The 19,465-nt window shown below is 38.3% G+C and overlaps 1 protein-coding gene across 1 annotated transcript in view; it reads left to right on the top strand.

Moving 5' to 3' along the window:
- LOC127655424 (protein dopey-2-like) overlaps positions 1-19,465 on the top strand; it is a 45,052-nt gene that overhangs the window by 20,041 nt on the left and 5,546 nt on the right. Inside the window, exons 13-34 of the mRNA XM_052143255.1 lie at positions 88-297; positions 479-786; positions 1,470-1,867; positions 1,982-2,049; positions 3,926-4,123; positions 4,290-4,442; positions 5,818-5,918; positions 6,028-6,218; positions 6,715-8,374; positions 8,529-8,628; positions 9,214-9,384; positions 9,502-9,627; positions 10,154-10,288; positions 11,688-11,743; positions 11,956-12,060; positions 13,019-13,085; positions 13,293-13,446; positions 13,600-13,682; positions 14,951-15,060; positions 15,238-15,387; positions 19,147-19,208; positions 19,332-19,460. Of these exons, the coding sequence (XP_051999215.1) occupies positions 88-297; positions 479-786; positions 1,470-1,867; positions 1,982-2,049; positions 3,926-4,123; positions 4,290-4,442; positions 5,818-5,918; positions 6,028-6,218; positions 6,715-8,374; positions 8,529-8,628; positions 9,214-9,384; positions 9,502-9,627; positions 10,154-10,288; positions 11,688-11,743; positions 11,956-12,060; positions 13,019-13,085; positions 13,293-13,446; positions 13,600-13,682; positions 14,951-15,060; positions 15,238-15,387; positions 19,147-19,208; positions 19,332-19,460 (4,735 nt within the window). The remainder of the gene's footprint in view (positions 1-87; positions 298-478; positions 787-1,469; positions 1,868-1,981; positions 2,050-3,925; positions 4,124-4,289; positions 4,443-5,817; positions 5,919-6,027; positions 6,219-6,714; positions 8,375-8,528; positions 8,629-9,213; positions 9,385-9,501; positions 9,628-10,153; positions 10,289-11,687; positions 11,744-11,955; positions 12,061-13,018; positions 13,086-13,292; positions 13,447-13,599; positions 13,683-14,950; positions 15,061-15,237; positions 15,388-19,146; positions 19,209-19,331; positions 19,461-19,465) is intronic.

The raw sequence follows: 19,465 nt of genomic DNA on the forward strand, positions 1-19,465 counted from the left end.
AGAATATTCTTGTGCATTTAAATGTGATTCATGAATAAATGTATTAATGAGCTTTAGTTTGATTCCACTGCTTGGCTTTCTTATTAGGAGCTCTATGCAGATATTCAAACGCAATACCTGCCACTGATGCTAGGCAGCATGCTGCAGTCACTGCATAGTCACATGACATTCCTTAGCCTACAGGAGCTCACGCAGGCCATGAGAGCGTGTTTTAAAGTTCTCAGTAAGATCCAGATGCCAGTGGCTTATATGGACACGGAGGCTGAGTCACAGACACTAGATGTAGGACAAACACAGGTATGATGAGGTCTTTAATAATCAGGCAAATAATATTTCCTAATGCTAGGAATTATACTTTATCATTAACCATATGCATTGCTAGCTGCATATATGGAAATATTTCCTCAGTTCTATATTATAATGCCTACATTACTTTGGAAATGGATGCGTTTTAAAAGGTCTCTGTTTGTGATGTCAGGTAACAGGGGACAATAAAAAGGAGAGTGACCAGGTGGATGGTAACCATGATGACAGCTCGGGTGAGGTCAGTCTGAATGGACAGGATGCACAGGAGGCAGAGCCAGAGGAAGGTCCGTACCCTCCTTTGCGCTCTGAAGACAGTGGATTAGGCCTGAGCGCCTCTCCATCTGAACAGCACCTCCTACCAGGCTGTAGTGGATCAGAGGCTGGGGTGCACTCTGATGCAGAGCATGTTTGGAGAAGAGAAGGGACTGTAGAAAACATGTCCAAATGTGTACAGGATATACTGGCATCTTTGATCAAAAGGTGATTCACTAATTCTCAAATACTCTGGGTGTATTTGGAAGAGCATACTACCATACTCCTTTTACTGTTGCAGTATGCAGCATACACTCACTGAGCACTTTATAAGGAACACTATGGTTCTAACGTGGTCTTCTGCTTTTGTGGCCCATCCGCTTCAAGGTTCCATGTGTTGTGCTTTCTGAGATGCTATTCTGTTCACTACAATTGTACAGCGGGGTTATCTGAGTTATCGTTGCCTTTCTATAAGCTTTAACCAGTTTGGCAATTCTCCATTATCCTTGTTTGTCAACAAAGCTTTTCCATCCACAGAACTGCCGCTCACTGTATGTTTTATGTTTTATGTTTTTGGCACCATTCTGAGTAAACTCTAGAGACTGTTGTATGTGAAAATCCCAGGAGATCAGCTGTTAGAAATACTCAAACTACCCCGTCTGGCAACAACAATCATGCCACGTTCAAAATCACTGAAATATTTTTTTTTCCCTTTTCTGATTGTTGATGGGAACATTAATTGAAGCTCCTGACCCATATTTGCATGATTGTATTCATTGTGCTGCTGCCACACGATTGGCTGATTAGATAATTGCATGAATAAGTAGGTGTACAGGTGTGCCCAATTAAGTGCTCAGAGAGTGTATACTGTGCACAGTATACATAATAAATTCTCTTCCTTTATCTTTTAGGCACTTGTTGGATGTAGTGGATCCTGAAAAAAGCAATAAACAGGAAGAATCAAATCAGCTAGATCAGAATGGTTCTCCTCGGGCCAGTAAGCGGTCTCCATTTAAACGGAAAGGCAACCGAGATTTGGGTCTTATCAAAGACAGACTTGCTGAGTTTTTCAACCCTAGTAAACTGAGGATCCATGCCCTTCATGGGTTTTCTGTTCGTAAAGACCACAAACCAGCAGAGTTGGAGTGGATGGGATGCTTCCAGTCCAAGGGTAAAGGGGAGATATCCGAGGCATGCCGCCAGGCCTTTACTGTTGTCTGCCAACTTCTCCTGGAATGCACAACTTTTCCTGTCTATTTCACTGAGGAAGAGAGCCAAGACTTGCACACAACTATGTTCAACAAGACAGGTAAAGTAAGGAATCATACTTCATACTGCTACATCAAGTCTTCTTCACATGTAGCATGTTACAGCACAAAACTGCTTACATGTATACATATTCTAATATTTTTTCTTTCCTCAGATACTGTGACCCTTCCTGAGTGGCTGAGGTCTTTGATGACTCTGTGTTGCCTGACGAAAGACTACCAGGTACGACACTATGTACTCAAAGATGGAAATAGGTTTAAAGTAGTGCTGGCAGTCAATTCAAATTTGTAATCACTATTAATCACATATTTTAAAAATGCTGGAATTTGACCCTATATTTACTTATTTTCCTGTTAAAATGCATTTATTTCCATCGTCAGAAAGAACACAAAACCATATGTAACAATATAATGCTTTATTAACATTTTCCAAACAAAGCCTTCCACAGTATAATAATAGAAATGAACTAAAATAGCACCAATTCAAGTAACAACACATTTTTCCCAAAGTCTAAGTGGGAGGTTGACTAATTGAAAGAACTAGTACATAGGTTGCATTTTCATTGCAATGGGCATTAAATCTCTTATGCTCACATCCTCCACAATGTTAATCTACTGGTAGACTGACTATCCACTTTGCTTCAGCAATCGTGAAGCCATGTTCCCAATTCACATCAGGGCATCAGCGCCATTGTGAAGCACTGCTTTTAACCCCACATTTAAAGCTCTTGCAGACAAAAACATCTAATTCTGTGTTTTGGTGTTTGGTCGTGCTTCTGAGGTTATTAAAATGCGCCTTACATAGGCTGACAAATACTTGATTTCTATCACAAGTGCCATATGGGCTTGTTTCTGTTCATCAAATAGCATTAAGAGGTAATTTCTCCATCATTTTATCACTGTCACAGAAGTGCTGTTAATTGTGTGTTATGGTGTGTGCGTCGGTTTAATAAATCCGGGTGGACACATTACAAAGGTTCCGCCCTTCCAACCAGTGTTTATGCTGGTTTATGCTGTATTTACGGTAAATGTGTTAATCGCATGTAAGAAACATTTACGTGTTAAACTTTTTTAATGAATCGCATGCTTAACATGTTCATTCTGACAGCTGTAGTTTAAAGAATATTTGTGTAAATTGTTCAATGTAACTTTTTGCTATCCTAGATATGCAGAAACAACTACGAGTAAGCCATTTGTATAAGTATAAACACTGCAGCTCTGTGGCACTATTAAAACACTGCTGTTTGTTTGAGAATTCCAACCAGCCCAACACGCAACATTGGCTCAACCTATGCTGTTATTTTGAGGGAGGTCTATTTTTTGAGCTTAAGCACTGAATGCACTAAAAGATTTGGAGTGTAATTTCAGTGTATCGTTCATAGTCCTCATCACAGATGCAAACAATAGAATTGCCCTTTTTACATACTCATTGAGACTGTAATGTGGCCTGCTTGTTACGAGACAGCTTGCTGTCTAATCTGCGTTATATTGGCCAGCTAACAAATAGGTCTGAAAAATATGGAACACAGTGGTATTTTTTTGCCCTTACCAGCATAAAAGATGATTATGGAAACAGACATTACACTAAATGAAAATCATTAAACATTACAATGATCTTTTAGACATGCACATTTATTATCCAAATGATGTACAAAAGAGATTAAAAACAAATGATGCACATTTGCAGCAAGTTGTGCTAGAACTGCAGGGAATGATCCTAGACAATTGTGAATTGTTTGTAAAACTTTGACCAAGATTGTCTCCTCAATGCCATTTCCTTGCCAACACTTTCTATTTTCATCCTTCTATTTTCTTCTAAAATCCACCACTTCTCCTCTTTTTACTGTAGATACTTTCTAAATTAGTTGTTAGGTGCATCAGAAGACATGTCAGAGCAAACAAGTAGAGCAGTGTTTTAAAAGCGACACGTTGTTTACACTCTTCAGGAGAGTAAACCTACAAATGGCTTACTTCGAGATGTCTGGGATAGAAGAAAGTATTTCAACATTGACAAAATTACACACTTCTCCTTTAAGTATTGCATTGCCCTTCTTGTTGAAATTATTTGATAATCTTCTTTTTCATTTCTGTATTTGTAGGTGCAACATGTTGCAATCTCCTCTCTTCTAGAACTGATCAATCACTCTCAGTCTTTAGCCCTCGTCATTCAAGATAAGAACCAACGTTATAAGAACTCTGATGCCAACCCACTCAGTGGACAGCTGCAAATGGTCACACTGCCTCCCATCTACCCATCTGTTCTCAAAACTGTTGAGGATTCCACAGATTTTTACCTGGTAATGCTGCATTACGATTGGCTTGTTGCTGCTCTACCAGCCATGTGTGTAGCTTGTTCAGTTGTGAATGGGAAAGTGTGAAATAGAAATGGGTAATTCTCACATTTCGTTAAATTTTTGTGGAATTAATCTTTGGAATAAACGTGTTATTATTTCTCATTTATAGCGTTTATCTCAGGTGCTATGGGCTCAGTTAGATACAGAGCGCAGGGAGCATCACATATCTTGCGTAGAGCTCTTCTATCGACTTCACTGCTTGGCTCCATCTGCATCCATCTGCGAAGACATCATCTGCATGGGTTTATTCAATGAGGACAAGGTACTGCATTTCTCTTGTTCTGTCTTTTACATTAAGGATTTGATTTTCAAGGGCATTTTTTTACTTTATGTGGACATTTTTTCTAACCATTTGAAACATAAATGGTCTCAATTGTTTATGCTAAAAACTTCAATTTAATAAATGAATTAAAAGAATATTCCGGTTTCAATACAAGTTAAGCTCAATCGACAGCATTTGTGGCATAATGTGGATTACCAAAAACATGTATTTTGACTCACCCCCTCCTTTTCTTTAAACAAAGCAACATTTTAGGTTACAGTGAGGCACTTAAAATGGAAGTGAATCGGGTCATTGTTTCAAAAGAATAGCCACAAGACATAAACAATAAGTGTTAACATGATTTTCAGTGTGATAAAATCACAGACTAACATTTTCTGTGTAAAGTTATATCCAAAACTTGCCTCACTGTAACCTTGATTATTTGCTTTGTTTAAAGAAAAGGAGGGACAAACCCAAATAAATGTTTGAGGTAATTAACATTATGCCACAAATGCTGTTGATTGATCTTAACTTGTATTGAATCTGAAATATTCCTTTATTACATATTGTCAAGGTTAAGAATTTATTGCCACTTACCCTAATAATTAAATCAACATAAACGCATATTTTATGTCATAATTTGTATAATTAGGACTAAAATAGAATATTAAAAACCATATCAAAAGATTATAAACAAAAAAATAGATTACAATGCCAATTTTTACCTCCACATTTTGAATTTTGAGCTAATTTTTGCCCAGAGCCCCCCTTCATTTTTGACCCTGACTCCTTTTATGGAATAGTTCAGAAATCACACAACTCACGTTGTCATCATTTACTCAAACTAGCGCCATTCCAAACCTTTATGCGGTTGTTTTTGGAACACAAAGAAAGTATGTGTAAAGAAGCTTCACATAGATCTTTTCAATACATTGATTGTTTCTAATGACCATGGACTGTTAAGCTCCAATAAGGACAAGAAAACACTATAAAAACACCATGAATTTATTTCATGCTATAAATTTTGTGCTATATTCCAAGTCTTCTGATTCCAAATGATAGGTTTGTGAGAGAAACGGATTGAATTGTACATCAATTTACTAACAATCTTCACCTCTTATGCAGCTTTCAAATCAAATAGTTTTAATTAATTATGACACATATAGTTAGATTTGACAACATAATGTTTGGTTACGTGACATTAAAGAACCAATGAGGTTTGACAATTATTTGATTTGAAAGCTGCAGCAGAGGTAAAGATTATTAGTGAATAATGACATTCATTTCTGTCTGTTCATTTTAGGTGAACTATTCCTGTTATACAGTTACATGCTCAACATAAACATTTATTTAACAGTGTGTGTGTTTGTGTTAGGTTGTATGTCTGGAGGCACTCCACAGGTTCTCGGTTTTGTGGCATCTGACACGGGAGATCCAGACAAGTCGCAGCTTTTCTCTCAACCGTTCCTTTGACAGGTCACTTGCCCAATATTTCTTTCAACAAATTTAACATATTCTGCCACATTTTCTCAGGGCTTTGTGCCAGCCATATCCACTCTTAAATTCTTAATCTCTGTTTTCTCAGATCTTTGTTTGTGGTACTAGATAGTTTGAACAATCAGGATGGAAGTGTCAGTGCCGCAGCACAGAACTGGTTGGTGCGGGCTCTCTCTCTCAGTGATGTGGTCCGTATCCTGGAACCGGTTCTGCTCTTATTGTTGGACCCGAGAACACAGAGATCACCGATACAGAGCGTCAAACATAATCTTTCAGTTGGTATGGATTCAAAAACATGCAAACACACAACATATTTGTGGGATTGTGAGTTCATTTTCAAATTAAGCAGTATGTAGCAATAAACATTTAAATGTCATGATTTTAAACTAATTATAATTACAAAAATTGTACCTCTTTATTTAAAATAAATAATAAAGTAATTTAATTTAATAAAGAGTTAATTTCTCAGACTGTCAATTCCTGTTCTTGGTACTGGGATTGCACTGTAAATCCTGTCTAAATAGGAAACTCCTGTACTGTTTGTGTGGTGCTAATATGTGATGAAAGTTATGTAATTTATTGTGCTATAATTATGCTATAGATGAAAATATTCACTTAAGCCAAAGGTAAAAATTTAGAGCACTATTTTCATGTTAGATAACAAATCTTGTAGATCATTTTTGGGTAATAGAAAATAATGTCAAGGAGTCATATATTCGTGTTTTTATAGATATTATTATTCATGGTGTCTTATACTTTTGTATATGTGATTTAGGTCATATAAAGGCACGTAGCTACAGAGACAGATCCATCACAAAAAGTACTGGTGAGGAAACAGAGGAAACCTTCGTCAGTCGTATCACTGTAGTAGACCGTGAAGCATTGTGGGCAGAGCTGGAGCGAGATCCAGAACTATTCGAAACACCTTCAGATTCCCCAGCATTGTCCAGGAGTGAGAGTGAAGAGACTGAGGGGGAAGATGAGGAAAGAGAGGAGGAAGATGAGGAAAGTGAACACACAGAATCTGCAGACACCTGTGGTGCTCAGAACTCCACAGAAAACTCCAGCTCAAGCTCCGCCCCTTACTTGCGAAGGCCTGACGATGGCAGTGTAGAGGAGGAGGGCGTGGTCAATGGCATTAAGAGGGTGGATTCGGAACGCACTCAGGTTTCTGATTCACTCTCGAGTGATGAAGATGATGGACAGTTGGAGGCCATGGCGAAGTCTCGGCTGCTGAAGCGCCAGCGGGAGAAACGGGAGGCAGTGGATTCGTTGTTCCGGCATGTTCTTTTCTATAAACAGCAGTATGAGAGCCAGCGCATTCTCTACGCCTTCACTATTTTAGAGACCATAATCCGGACCAGTGCAGGGCCGTTTGTGGAGACTCTCTCCAATACTTCTCTAGACTGCAGCTCCACTGCCCATCTCAACCTCATCCAGAACCTTCTGCAGAGGCACCGTCAGGCTCAGGAAGGTGGCAACTTCTATGGGGGATTGCAGACCTTAACTCCACCTAGTGCAGCCACTCCCGACCCATCCCAGCCGCTCTCCTCTCCTCTCCATTCACCACCATCCCCTTCTTCTCCACCGACTCTCCTGATAGAGCTACTCACCTGTCTCTGCCTGTGCTATCTACGCTCTCATTATCCCTCCTATGCAAGCATTCCCACTCGCCAACTTCAGGCCAATCGGGAGGTACAGGTGAAAAGCGTGGAGGTGCTGACCGAGTTGATGATCCAATTGGTGAGGGTGGTCCAGCAGGCTCAGATCGGAGAGACAAGGGGCGGTTCTAGTCTGGAGGCTGTGCGCAACCTTCTTTTGGGCTACAAGGTGCAGCAATATGTTCTTCTTACGCTCTCTGCCTCCATGTATGTCTGCCAGCGTGCTGAGCAGCCTGACCAGCACACATTGCCAGAGGAAGACCAAGGAGAGGATGGAGCACAGCTCTCGGAAGCGAGTCTGGTTAATTTTGGCAGAGATGGGACCTGGGCTGAACACCCACTCCAGATTGCCCTACTGAAGCTTCTCAAGGTTCTGATTGTATTGGAGCACCATGTTTGTCCTCCTCCCACCAAAGCACATGATGATGAGCATCACCATTCCAACCAGCAGAGGCGCACAGAGCCGCCCTCCTCAGCATTGGCTCGAGAGTGGCAAACAGCTGTGATGTTCCAGCAGTCCATCAAAGCAGTGCGTTACGTACCCAGTCAGCCTATCACTGCTCAGGGCATGTTTGTGTCAGCTGCAGCCCGGGCTTTGCACCCACAATACGGTTGTGCCATGCACCCAGCCTGGGTGACTCTTCTGTGTGAAGTGCTGCCGTATTTAGGACGATCGCTAGTCATCATTGTTTCGCCCATTATTGCCCAGATCTGCAGGAACCTGGATGAGCTTGTTAAACAGCATGAGCACGATGGAGTCAAAGCTTCAAACAAGTAATTCATGTTTGATTGTTTGTGTGAGTGTGGGTGTACATGACCTTCTTAGAGGTGTTCATAATGGTGTTGTTGAATATGCATTTATATATGTTAATGTTTTTGGTTGCCATAGCTTTAATTTGGTGTATATTGTGTGGTTTTCTTTGTGTAGTAGTATCTTAAAGAGGGAGAACATAGCACCCGAATATCCTCTGACCCTATTGGAAGGACTGACCACAATTACACACTACTGCCTTTTAGACCACAAGAAGGTAAGGCATACAACCACCTGCTTAAACAAATACACAAAAGTGGATCCTGAAATGGGTGATGTAGGCATTCACCTAGTGTGGCAATGTTCTGCAGGATGCACGGGGCACAGCTGTCAAGGTGTGTTCACACTGACGGAGATTAAAGTAAATCTGCTTTGAAACTGTGTATTGTGAAAGTGCTATACAAATTTGGATTTGGATCACAAATGCTCTACTGTATGCACTACCAATGGTAGTTGCTGTATTGCAAGACTGCTCATTTGCATAACAAATGAACACCTCTCTAACTTGGCACATCAGCAATGGTCATGTCACCTCAAATCGCCAACTCGCACTGAAAAGGAATAACTTCTGAAATGTGCTGTCAGTGTGAACGCTTCTCTATAGCACACTCCACTTCTCTATCGCTATTTTGAGAACCATAAATAAAATGCAACCAAATGCTCCCCCTTCCTGATATGCATCCATTTCACAGTTACAATTTTGCAGTTATGTCTTATCTTACCTAGAGAACCAAGTGAGCCAAATTATATTTTTAAGGAATGGTTTGACTTACTTTACTATACATTGTAATGTGGCCTGTAGGCAACTGCAGGCTGTGATGTTCCAGACCTACGAAATGCGAGCAATGCCATTTTGGAGGAGTTCCCACACATGATAAGCAGCATGGCCTTACTCTGGGGTGTGGTCAAGGGCTGTGACTCCGCCCATGGCAGCAGAGCCTCACCCACCTCTGTGTACTTTAAAGGCACAAAGGTATATCTTGTACTTACAGCAAACAAAGTAAAGTTAATAGTCTATTTACTTAGAATTGGTTGAGGTCATTTTTATTGCTTCATTTGTATATCAATCATGTGTCTTTGTTCTCTAAAGATCTTGAGGCAGAAGGTTCTGGAGTTCTTGATGCCTTTAACACTGCAGTTTGGAGTCCAGGTCATGGCCTCTGTGGCCGCTGTATGGAGTAGCAGAAAGGGCCGAAAAAGACGTTCCAGAAGCAAGGTGTGTAACAGTAATCAGTATGCAAAATTGTCATGATGTATTCAGGTAAACTTGTGATTTTTTTTTTTGAAGATGACATATTACCTACAGCTCCACTTCAGATATCTGGAGTGATGTTTTATTGTGTTTTAATGGTGTGTGTGTGTGTGTGTGTGTGTGCGTGTGTGCGTGCGTGCGTGCGCGCGTATTTATCACTTTGTGGGGACCAAATCCCATAGGTCCCCATAAGGATAGTAAAACCTGAAATTTTTGACCTTGTGGGGACATTTTGTCGGTCCCCATGAGGAAAACAGCTTATAAATCATACTAAATTATGTTTTTTGAAAATGTAAAAATGCAGAAAGTTTTCTGTGAGGGTTAGGTTTAGGGGATAGAATATAAAGTTTGTACAGTATAAAAACCATTATGTCTATGGAAAGTCCCCATAAAACATGGAAACACTACGTGTGTGTGTGTGTGTGTGTGTGTGTGTGTGTGTGTGTGTGTGTGTGTGTGTGTGTGTGTGTGTGTGTGTGTGTGTACATAGATTTTGCCTGATGCTAGTGATTCTCAATTGACTTTGGTGGACTTGGTGAAGGCATTAAGCACGCTTCGTACAGACACAATACTTCAACTCATCAGAGAGGTGGTGAAGAAACCCCATCAGATTAAAGGAGACCAGGTATAACACACAAATGCTTAGCTATCTTAATAGGGACATACCATAGATTTCCATTAATTTCATATGAACTAGGGGTGTAAAAAATTTATCTGACAAAGAAAGTTTGGTGCATCGATTACAGAATTTAAGAATCGATTGTCATAACTATATTAACACCCAGTGTGATATAGATACCATTTCAGATTACACGAGCCTTCTCGCATCAGTTTATAGTAAATTACTACATGCACTGTAGAGGGAATAGGGAGTGATTTCAGACTGTTCTGAAGGGAACTAACCAGTTTAAAGCTAAATGCCGGTTGATTAAAGTTGCCTCTGATTAGTCATTGACATGTGACAGCCACAAAAAGATAAAACCTTCTCTTGAGTGCTTGACAAGCAGAGCTGCGTCCGTTCTGATGCCTCTCCCATTGAAAACTAATAGGGAACTTGCATGTACAACATACTGTGTAAAACACAGCCTTTATATGCTTTAATTCTATAACACTGCTTGATTTAAACATGGCCCTTATCTGTCTGCACATGACATATTTATTAATTTATTGGTAATTAAGGTTAACGTTACATGATATGAAAATCAGTAACGCTTATGGTTTACATACCGTCTTTTTGTGTGTGTTTACATCAAGTCATTATGTTTCATTATGCTATCTTTTATTCATATCAGATCTATAATGCATGTAACATTAGTATTAGTATTATTTTCATTTTTATTTTTATATGTGGAGCCACAAATAAGCCAAACCTCTTTGGTCCTAAATGCATCTGTGACTCTAGTGCTCTAATGGATGTCTGTACTGTCTAAATAAAAAATGTTCAATACAATTTTGAAAGATTTTTTTCTGCATATTTTTGAAAATAATTATGAATTATTCTTAAAAAAATCTAATTTGATTGAATAATGACAAAATTTCAGATTCCATGATGCATCGTAACCATTCATAATCAAATTGTTGTCAGTGCAAATATTTACACCTATATAACAGTAATTATAATTACTGCCAACTTACCTTAACTCATACTCTAACCCTTCCTTTAAAAGTAAACTCCTTGCAGTTTTAGAATAATATATATATATTCATTTTTTTTTTACTTTATTTATTAATTGTTTGTCCAAATTAGGATGTTGCAGAATGTCCCTAAATAAGATTATTGTCAGATTTAGCACACTTTTGGGATTGTTTCTCATTTAAACTGCTCAATGAGGACTTTAAGACATTACAGCAACATTTTCTGTAAGGCTGCTTTTCACAACACAACACAGTGTGTGTTGTGAAAAGGATAATACATGTAAAAATGTCTTGACAATTTTGCCCCCGAACTATAAAGATATACAAACACATACACATTTAACTACAGAAAATCATTATGAATGTTCTTCTCTCTTTTCCACTAACAGAGGACTACTTTAGTTGACATTCCAATGCTACAGTTCAGCTATGTCTACATTCAGAGGTAACAATTTCCACTGATATCATCTTCTATTTAAAGTGTGCCTTATCTTATTTGCCATCATCTGATGTCATCCACCACAAAAAAAGTCCAGTGACTTTTGACAGTAACTAAGCTCCAGCCTCCACTGTATTCTTCTACATGGTGAATGTTTTAGTAGAATGTTCTTGATGGTAATGTCCTACTTGATCTTTTTGTTTTTTGTTTTTTTGCAGTCTGTCTGCTCAGGCTCTTCAGGAGAATATCAATCCTCTACTCTGTCTGCTCAGAGAGTCTGTACAGCTCAACCTCGCCCCACCTGGACACTTCTTGCTCCTTGGGTGAATAAACGATTTTGTTGTGCTTGCTCAGGCAAGCATCACTCTGGTCATATTGCTAATACTTAGGGTTTGGGATTTGAAGAATAAATTCCCTAGACTTACATTGAAGGAAAGACCTGAGGAATAGATTGGAAATTCATAGAGATTTGAGGGCGGGCTTTTTTGACTTGAGCCAGTAACAACCTAGCAACCACCCAGAAAAACTTAGCAACCACCCAGAACACCATAACAACCGCATTGCAGTGTACTAACATCCAATCAGAACACTGTAGCTTGTTTTTTGCCACAATCTTCATTTGTTTAGTACAGGGGTGCCCACACTTTTTTGTGTGAGGATCTACTTTTAAATGACCAACTCAATAAGATCTACCAACTAAAAAAACACAGTTTCATTTAAATTAAGAAAATGCTTGTTGGGACTACTGCATGTATCCATACATGGAATTAATCGTCTAATTAATAAAACAATATATAATAATGTTCAATGTTGGTATCATTCAGTTTTAAATCTAAACCCAAAACACCTACAGCACAATAGATTACAATAGCCAGGGCATTTACCTTATTCTGATGACGAGTAAATATTGACAGGGCGAGGTTTTGTTTATTCAGTTGCCATGACAACTAGGTTTGCGCATACGCGCCTTCCAAGGACTTCTGAGAAAAGAGCGCAAAATTGCGAAGCTACAGCCCAGATTAGGCAAAACTGAATGGAAACAGACCGATTTATTTGTATAAAAATTTAATGAAATTACATTTAAATGTTGTGCGATCTACCAGCATTGCCTTTGCGATCGACTGTTAGATCGCGATCGACCTATTGGGCAGCCCTGGTTTAGTATCTCCAAAAGAAGGCAGTCTTCAAATTTTGCCCATTAGCTCTTATGAAGATCTCTTAGTTGAGTACTAGTGAAAGTCTTTTGAAGCACTGAGCTGTCTGTTTATTTGACTGTTGCAGCATCCTTAATGACTGTGTAAACAGACTTCCCAATATGGACAACAAGAGGGATACCAGAGAACTGCAGGTAAGACGACTTCAGTGAGAGACGGCAACACCATTATTGATGTTGATACATTAAAAGTAATAGCTCATTCTGATAATGTGGAAACGGTTGTGTATTATTATTAATTTTCTGAATAACTAAATACACAAGAAAGAGTGAAACGTGTAACAAACATATTTTTATCAACTTGTCAAAGTGTTTTTACATAGTAATTTGCACCTTCAACAGGAGGTGAGCCAGCGCATACTAGAGGCGGTGGGATCTGTGGCCGGCTCATCTCTTGAGCAAACTAGCTGGCTGAGTCGTAACCTGGAAGTGAAAGCTCAGCCTCAGGTCTGTCTACAGGGAGATGAAGATGACCATGATGGCAATGACTTTGATGGTAAACCGGCACAGAAATACAAGCAACCACTAACATGCTCACAATATAGTTGTATTACCTATTAAGAGGTTGAGGCGACAAAACATTATTGTTGAATAATGGAGGCCAAGGGAGCATTAAAATTTACTCTATGCCATATTTTCTTCCTCTTAGAATCTGCTGGCCAGGGAAGCACTATGGTGTCATCTTCAGCAGCATCTGTATTCAGTGTTCAAGCTCTGGCTCTGCTGGCTGAGGTAAGAGACATGCAGAAACACACATACAGGGCTCAAAATTGGCCGCTGATATGACCGCAAATACAACAAAATGTAAAAAATTGCGACAACGATAAGTGTGGATCTCACAAAAACAAAATGCCAAGAAATGTCTGGGGCATATTTCAGCCCAAATTGCTTTGTGATGTCACTTTCATGACAATTAACACCCTCTTCCATAATTGTCATCAGCCTACTGTAATGCACAGAAATCTCATCAATATAATGTGAAAGGAATAATGATATTTCATGTATATTGCAAACAACATACACTGGCAGAAAGTTTGGAATAATGTACAGATTTTGCTGTTTCGGAACTAAATTGGTATTTTATTCACTAATGTGGCATTCAACTGATCACAAAGTATAGACAGGACATTACTGATGAAAAAACAGCACCATCACTATTTGAAAAAAAGTCATTTTTTATCAAATTTACACGGGTCCCATTTCCAATAGTCATCACTCTAACACCTTATCCTTGAGTGATCATGCTAAATTGGTACTAGAAAATCACTTGCTATTATATCTAAAACAGCTGAAAGCTATTTGGTTCATTAAATGATGCTTTACATTGCCTTTGTGTTTGTTTTTGAGTTGCCACAGTATGCAATAGACTGGCATGTCTTAAGGTCAATATTAGGTCAAAATATAGCAATAAAAGGAACGTCTTTCTCTAGAAACTCATCAGTCATTCATTGTTTTGAGGAATGAAGGCTATACAATGCTTGAAATTGCCAAAAAAAAAAACTGTAGATTTCATACAAAGGTGTACACTACAGTCTTCAAAGGTCAGCTGGCTCAAACAAGGACAGAAAGAGAAGTAGAAGGCCCAGATGTACAACTAAACAAGAGGATACATACATCAGAGTCTCCAGTTTGAGAAATAGACGCCTCACATGTCCTCTGTTGACAGCTTCATTGAATTCTACTCGCTCAACACCAGTTTCATGTACAACAGTAAAGACAAGACTCAGGGATGCAGGCCTTATGGGAATAATTGCACAAAAAAAACACTTTTGAATCAGAAAAGGTTAGATTGGGCAAAGAAACAGATAATTGGATAGAGGATAAGCATCTTGTTGAGGAGAGGAGTGCTATTACTTTACAATCTATTGGACTTTTTACTGTATGATAAAAATCTCATCAGCTTCAGATTTAATCTAGTTAATTTCATGTTTAGACACACAGACACACTTATAGTACATGCAAATGATAAACAGAGTGTGTATTTGTGCTCCTGTCTGTAGGTTCTGGCACCTCTTTTGGACATGGTGTATCGCAGTGATGAGAAGGAGAAAGCTGTGCCTCTTATTTCCCGTCTTATGTATTACGTTTTTCCCTATCTAAAAAATCACAGGTAACTTTTGACAATTATTGCACTTAAGTTGAACTTCTACATCTGTTTTTGTTATTGAAAACTACTTAGTGGTTAAATCAAAACCTATTTATTATCTTGACAATTGTGTTAGATGGGTTCATTTATAAGTCCTACTCACTTTTGGTGTTTTAATTACTGTTTCTCTCTCTGTCTCAGTGCCTATAACATGCCTAGTTTCTGTGCGGGTTCCCAGTTGTTGAGCAATCTAAGTGGATATGCCTACACTAAGCGAGCATGGAAGAAAGAGGTGCTGGAAATCTTTATGGACCCAATGTTTTTCACGATGGAGGCCACGTGTACCTGCCAGTAAGATGGACTACCTCACATCTTTGTTTTATTCAGGTTTGATGTAGTGGTTGACCTATATGTGTTTTTCAATAGTTAGTAAAAACACATTCTGGTCGCTACATTGTTACCATTTTCCATTTGTGTGAAAGTAGTAATAATAAGGAATGAGTAAGTATGTCCAAAACTTTAACTGTCCAAACTTTAATGTAACACAGTACACTATGATAGCAAATGAGATGGAAATAAGATTGCTGAAAATACTTTTTCAGGGACTGAAAACTAAAACGTACAGACCGTAACTGAAAATGGGAACAAAGTCCATTTTTTATTGTTCCGGAGTGAATGGGTTATTTTTCGATGTCGGTAACTGGTTTATAACCATCTGGAGTGTAAATAGTTTATTACAGTAAATTTTTCAGAAATACACCACTTCCTGTTGTCCAAAAAATTAGGCTTCTCTCTTTTTAGTTGAATATGATAAGCAGGTACTTTGATTACATGCTAATCATATTATATTATATCATATTATAACTGCTGCATCACACATTTCTTTGCCAAATATTTCACCAAAACAATCTACAAAATGCCCGGATAGTGTAACATTTTCTAAATAGTTTCAAGACCATTACAAATTAATAGTATATTTTCATGTTTTATTTTCATTTATCAAAGAGATAATGCAACAAATCAGGACAAATCTAGAACAGGATTCATTTCTTTCACATTGAAATTTCATGAGAATCAACTGGCTGTCAAAACACATATTGAGCTTCACTTAACACATAAGCTACACATAAGTATTTTCTCAGGCACTTATTGAGTCTAAATAGATGCACAATTCACATAATTTCAGTAGTACACCCAAATTACCATTTTCAAATCATACTGTTCATGTTTTGTACTTGCTATAGTTTACTTCCTTTACATTTATTGTATTCCAGAATTCAACTACCTGCTACAATCTCTCCCTATAGATGTCCCTCTCTCTTATTTCAAGTAAATTGATAGCATAGCGAAGTCCATCATTTGAAATGGTAAACGTCCCAGATTATGTTTCAGTAAATTACATAGGCCGATTGACAAAGGTGGGTTAGGCCTAACCAAGGTTTTTTATTATTATTATGCATTCGGTCTCTCCATGGTTTTGTATTGACCAGGAAGTTATTGCCCCTATTTAGCCATTACAAAGCCTTTCTATTAAACTAACCGGAGAACTTATGTTATTCCCCGTTATCTTGCATTTGCACGTGGTATGGACAAATGTGTCCAGAGTGTTTAATTCTGACATTTATTTTAATGTTGCTTTGGGTTTAATGAACCCAAAGTTATGTATTAATAAGTCCTATATGAGAGTGGAGTGTTGAGATCTTTTTGAAAATATGGTTCAACATTTTGGGATTCCCAGATCTCAGTTCTTTAGGTATTTACAGCTGTGCCATCTGCTCTGTACTATTTTTGAGAGTAGCATACACCCCCCTAAAGTGGCAGATATTCTGGGAGTGGTGATTACTGCTTTTGGGAAAGGTCATCATGAGGCATCAGTATATTACTTACTGCTAATTCAGAGTCTGGGGCATGGAGAATGAGCAGGGGAAAGGGTTTAATTTAATATAATTTGATTCCACATAATGTTAATTTAATTTTTTGAATAGAATAAAAAAACAATTTTAATAATAAAAAAATATCATGTATATTATGGACGTGTACACTCATATGGAATACTGATAAATCATAATTTTTGCAACAACAAAAAATATTTGTATGAATATAGTACTAATTTATCTTGTAATAAACAAAGAGTTAGATATCCTGTGATAGTAAACTTGTATAGATATGAAATAATTATAAAATATATAATTTCTGGAAGTCCAAAAAAACAAACTACTATTTCAAACCTATAGTCTCTAATGACCTTATACACGTTTGATTTTTTTTTACTTAAAAAAACAATTATGCAATTTTGAATACATTATTTTTGAGAGATAGATTGAGGAATACTAAAGAGGTGTGCACAACTCCAAACAATTCATGAGGTGCAGGGGGTGAAATTAGGTCCCAGTTCTCAACAGTCAGCAGCCATATCACTCTGTACCTCAAGACTGGTTGCCCACTAAATCTAAGCAGGGTTGAGCCTGGCCAGTACCTGGATGGGAGACCTCTTGGGGATCACTAATTTTGCTGCTGGAAGAGGTATTAGGGAGGCCAGCTGGGGGTGCTAACCCTGTTGTTTGTGTGGGTTCTAATGTCCCAATATCTGTAAAAAGGCAAGGTCTTTCAGTTGAGATGTTAAACTGAGGTCTTGACTTTCTATTGTCATAAAAAATCCCAGGGCCCTTCTCGTAAAGAGTAGGGGTGTAACCCGATGTCCTGGACAAATTCCCCCCATTGGCCCTAATCTGTCATGGCCTAATTATCCCCCATACATTAATTGGCTACCTCACTCCACCAATAGCTGGTGTGTGGTGAGAGTACTGGCACACAATGGCTGCCGTCGCATCATCCAGGTGGATGCGCACACTGGTGGTTGTTGAGGAGATTCCCCCTATACTATGTAAAGCATTTTGAGTGCCAAGAAAAGCTTTATATAAATGTAAGGATTTATTATTATTATTAAGGGTCAATGCATATTTTGGATGTCACCTTCTGTGACATGCTTGAGACCTTTTACTTAACTATATAATTACTATGTATACATGCATACATGCATGGTTAATCAAAATACAGGGGAATACATATTGAGGGGTGTGATTTCTCAGTCTTCACAGATTTCATGCTCTTGGGTTCTGATTGAGAAGCAGATATGTAATTGAAACAAATAATTAAAATAAAGTAATAAAATAATTATTACGTTTAAAATCAAATAATTTGTCCCACATAAAAAGAGAGAGCTCTTGGCTATTAATTGATTTTAGATGGCCAGATATATATTTGAAATATATAAAATGTTTTTGGTGATAAATGTAACATTAAGAATACATTTATTATAGGGGGTCTAGGTATCTCAGCAAGTAAAAACGCTGACTAACACCTCTGGAGTCGCGGGTTCAAATTCAACTCCAGCCAGGTCTCCTAAGCAACCAAATTGGCCTGGTTGCTAGGGAGGGTAGTATCACACAGGTTTTCCTCCTTGTGGTCTCTATAATGTGGTTCTCGCTCTCTGTGGGGCGCGTGGTGAGTTGTGCATGGATGCCGTGGGGAATAGTGTGAAGCCATCACATGCGCTATGTCTCTGCGGTAAGGCGCTCAACAAGCCACGTGATAAGATGTGCAGATTGATGTCTCAGACACTGAGGCAACTGAGAATTTGTCCTCCGCCACCCGGATTGAGTCAAGTCACTATGCCACCATGAGGAATTAGAGTGCATTGGGAATTGGGCATTCCAGATTGGGGAGAAAAGGGGAGGAAAAAAATAATACATTTATTGTAAAGATGTTATTTTAAATAAGCTACTGTATAAAGTACATTGCTTGTTATGATTTCTATGCTGATATTTCCCCCACGTGTGGAAAACATTTCATTGCTTTTTAACACTTATTTTGGTTGAGGCAAGTCCCTCATTTTTAGCGTGTTTTTCCAGACAGGTAAAATAGAAAACAGAAAAAGTGTTTAATCCATTGACAAGACATTGTCTATAGATTTTGGTACTGATACAATGGAGAGTTAACACTTTTGTTCACTGGCAAATGGGCAATATTTGTCTGTTGTCTTAATATCAAAATGGTCAATTATTGCCCAAATAATTTTCCTGGTCACTGAACTCTCATATTGTGCTTTAGTTGGAGATCCATCATAGACCATCTACTGACTCATGAGAAGACAATGTTCAAAGACTTGATGAGTGAGTATTTATAAGTATACAGTATATACATTCTTCTCTTCCTTAATAATTGTGTGTCTATGGGCAGTTGTTTGGTTTATGATTAGTTTTTTTAGTTGTATTTTATGGGTTCATGTTGTGCAGGTATGCAAAGTAGTTCTTTGAAGCTATTCAACAGTGCTGAACAGAAGCCTATGTTACTGAAACGCCAGGCCTTTGCCATGTTCAGTGGGGAGAACGACCAGTACCACTTCTATTTGCCTCTCATACAAGGTATC

The sequence above is a fragment of the Xyrauchen texanus genome, chromosome 14 (assembly GCF_025860055.1).
Source record: "Xyrauchen texanus isolate HMW12.3.18 chromosome 14, RBS_HiC_50CHRs, whole genome shotgun sequence".
NCBI lineage: Eukaryota > Metazoa > Chordata > Actinopteri > Cypriniformes > Catostomidae > Xyrauchen > Xyrauchen texanus.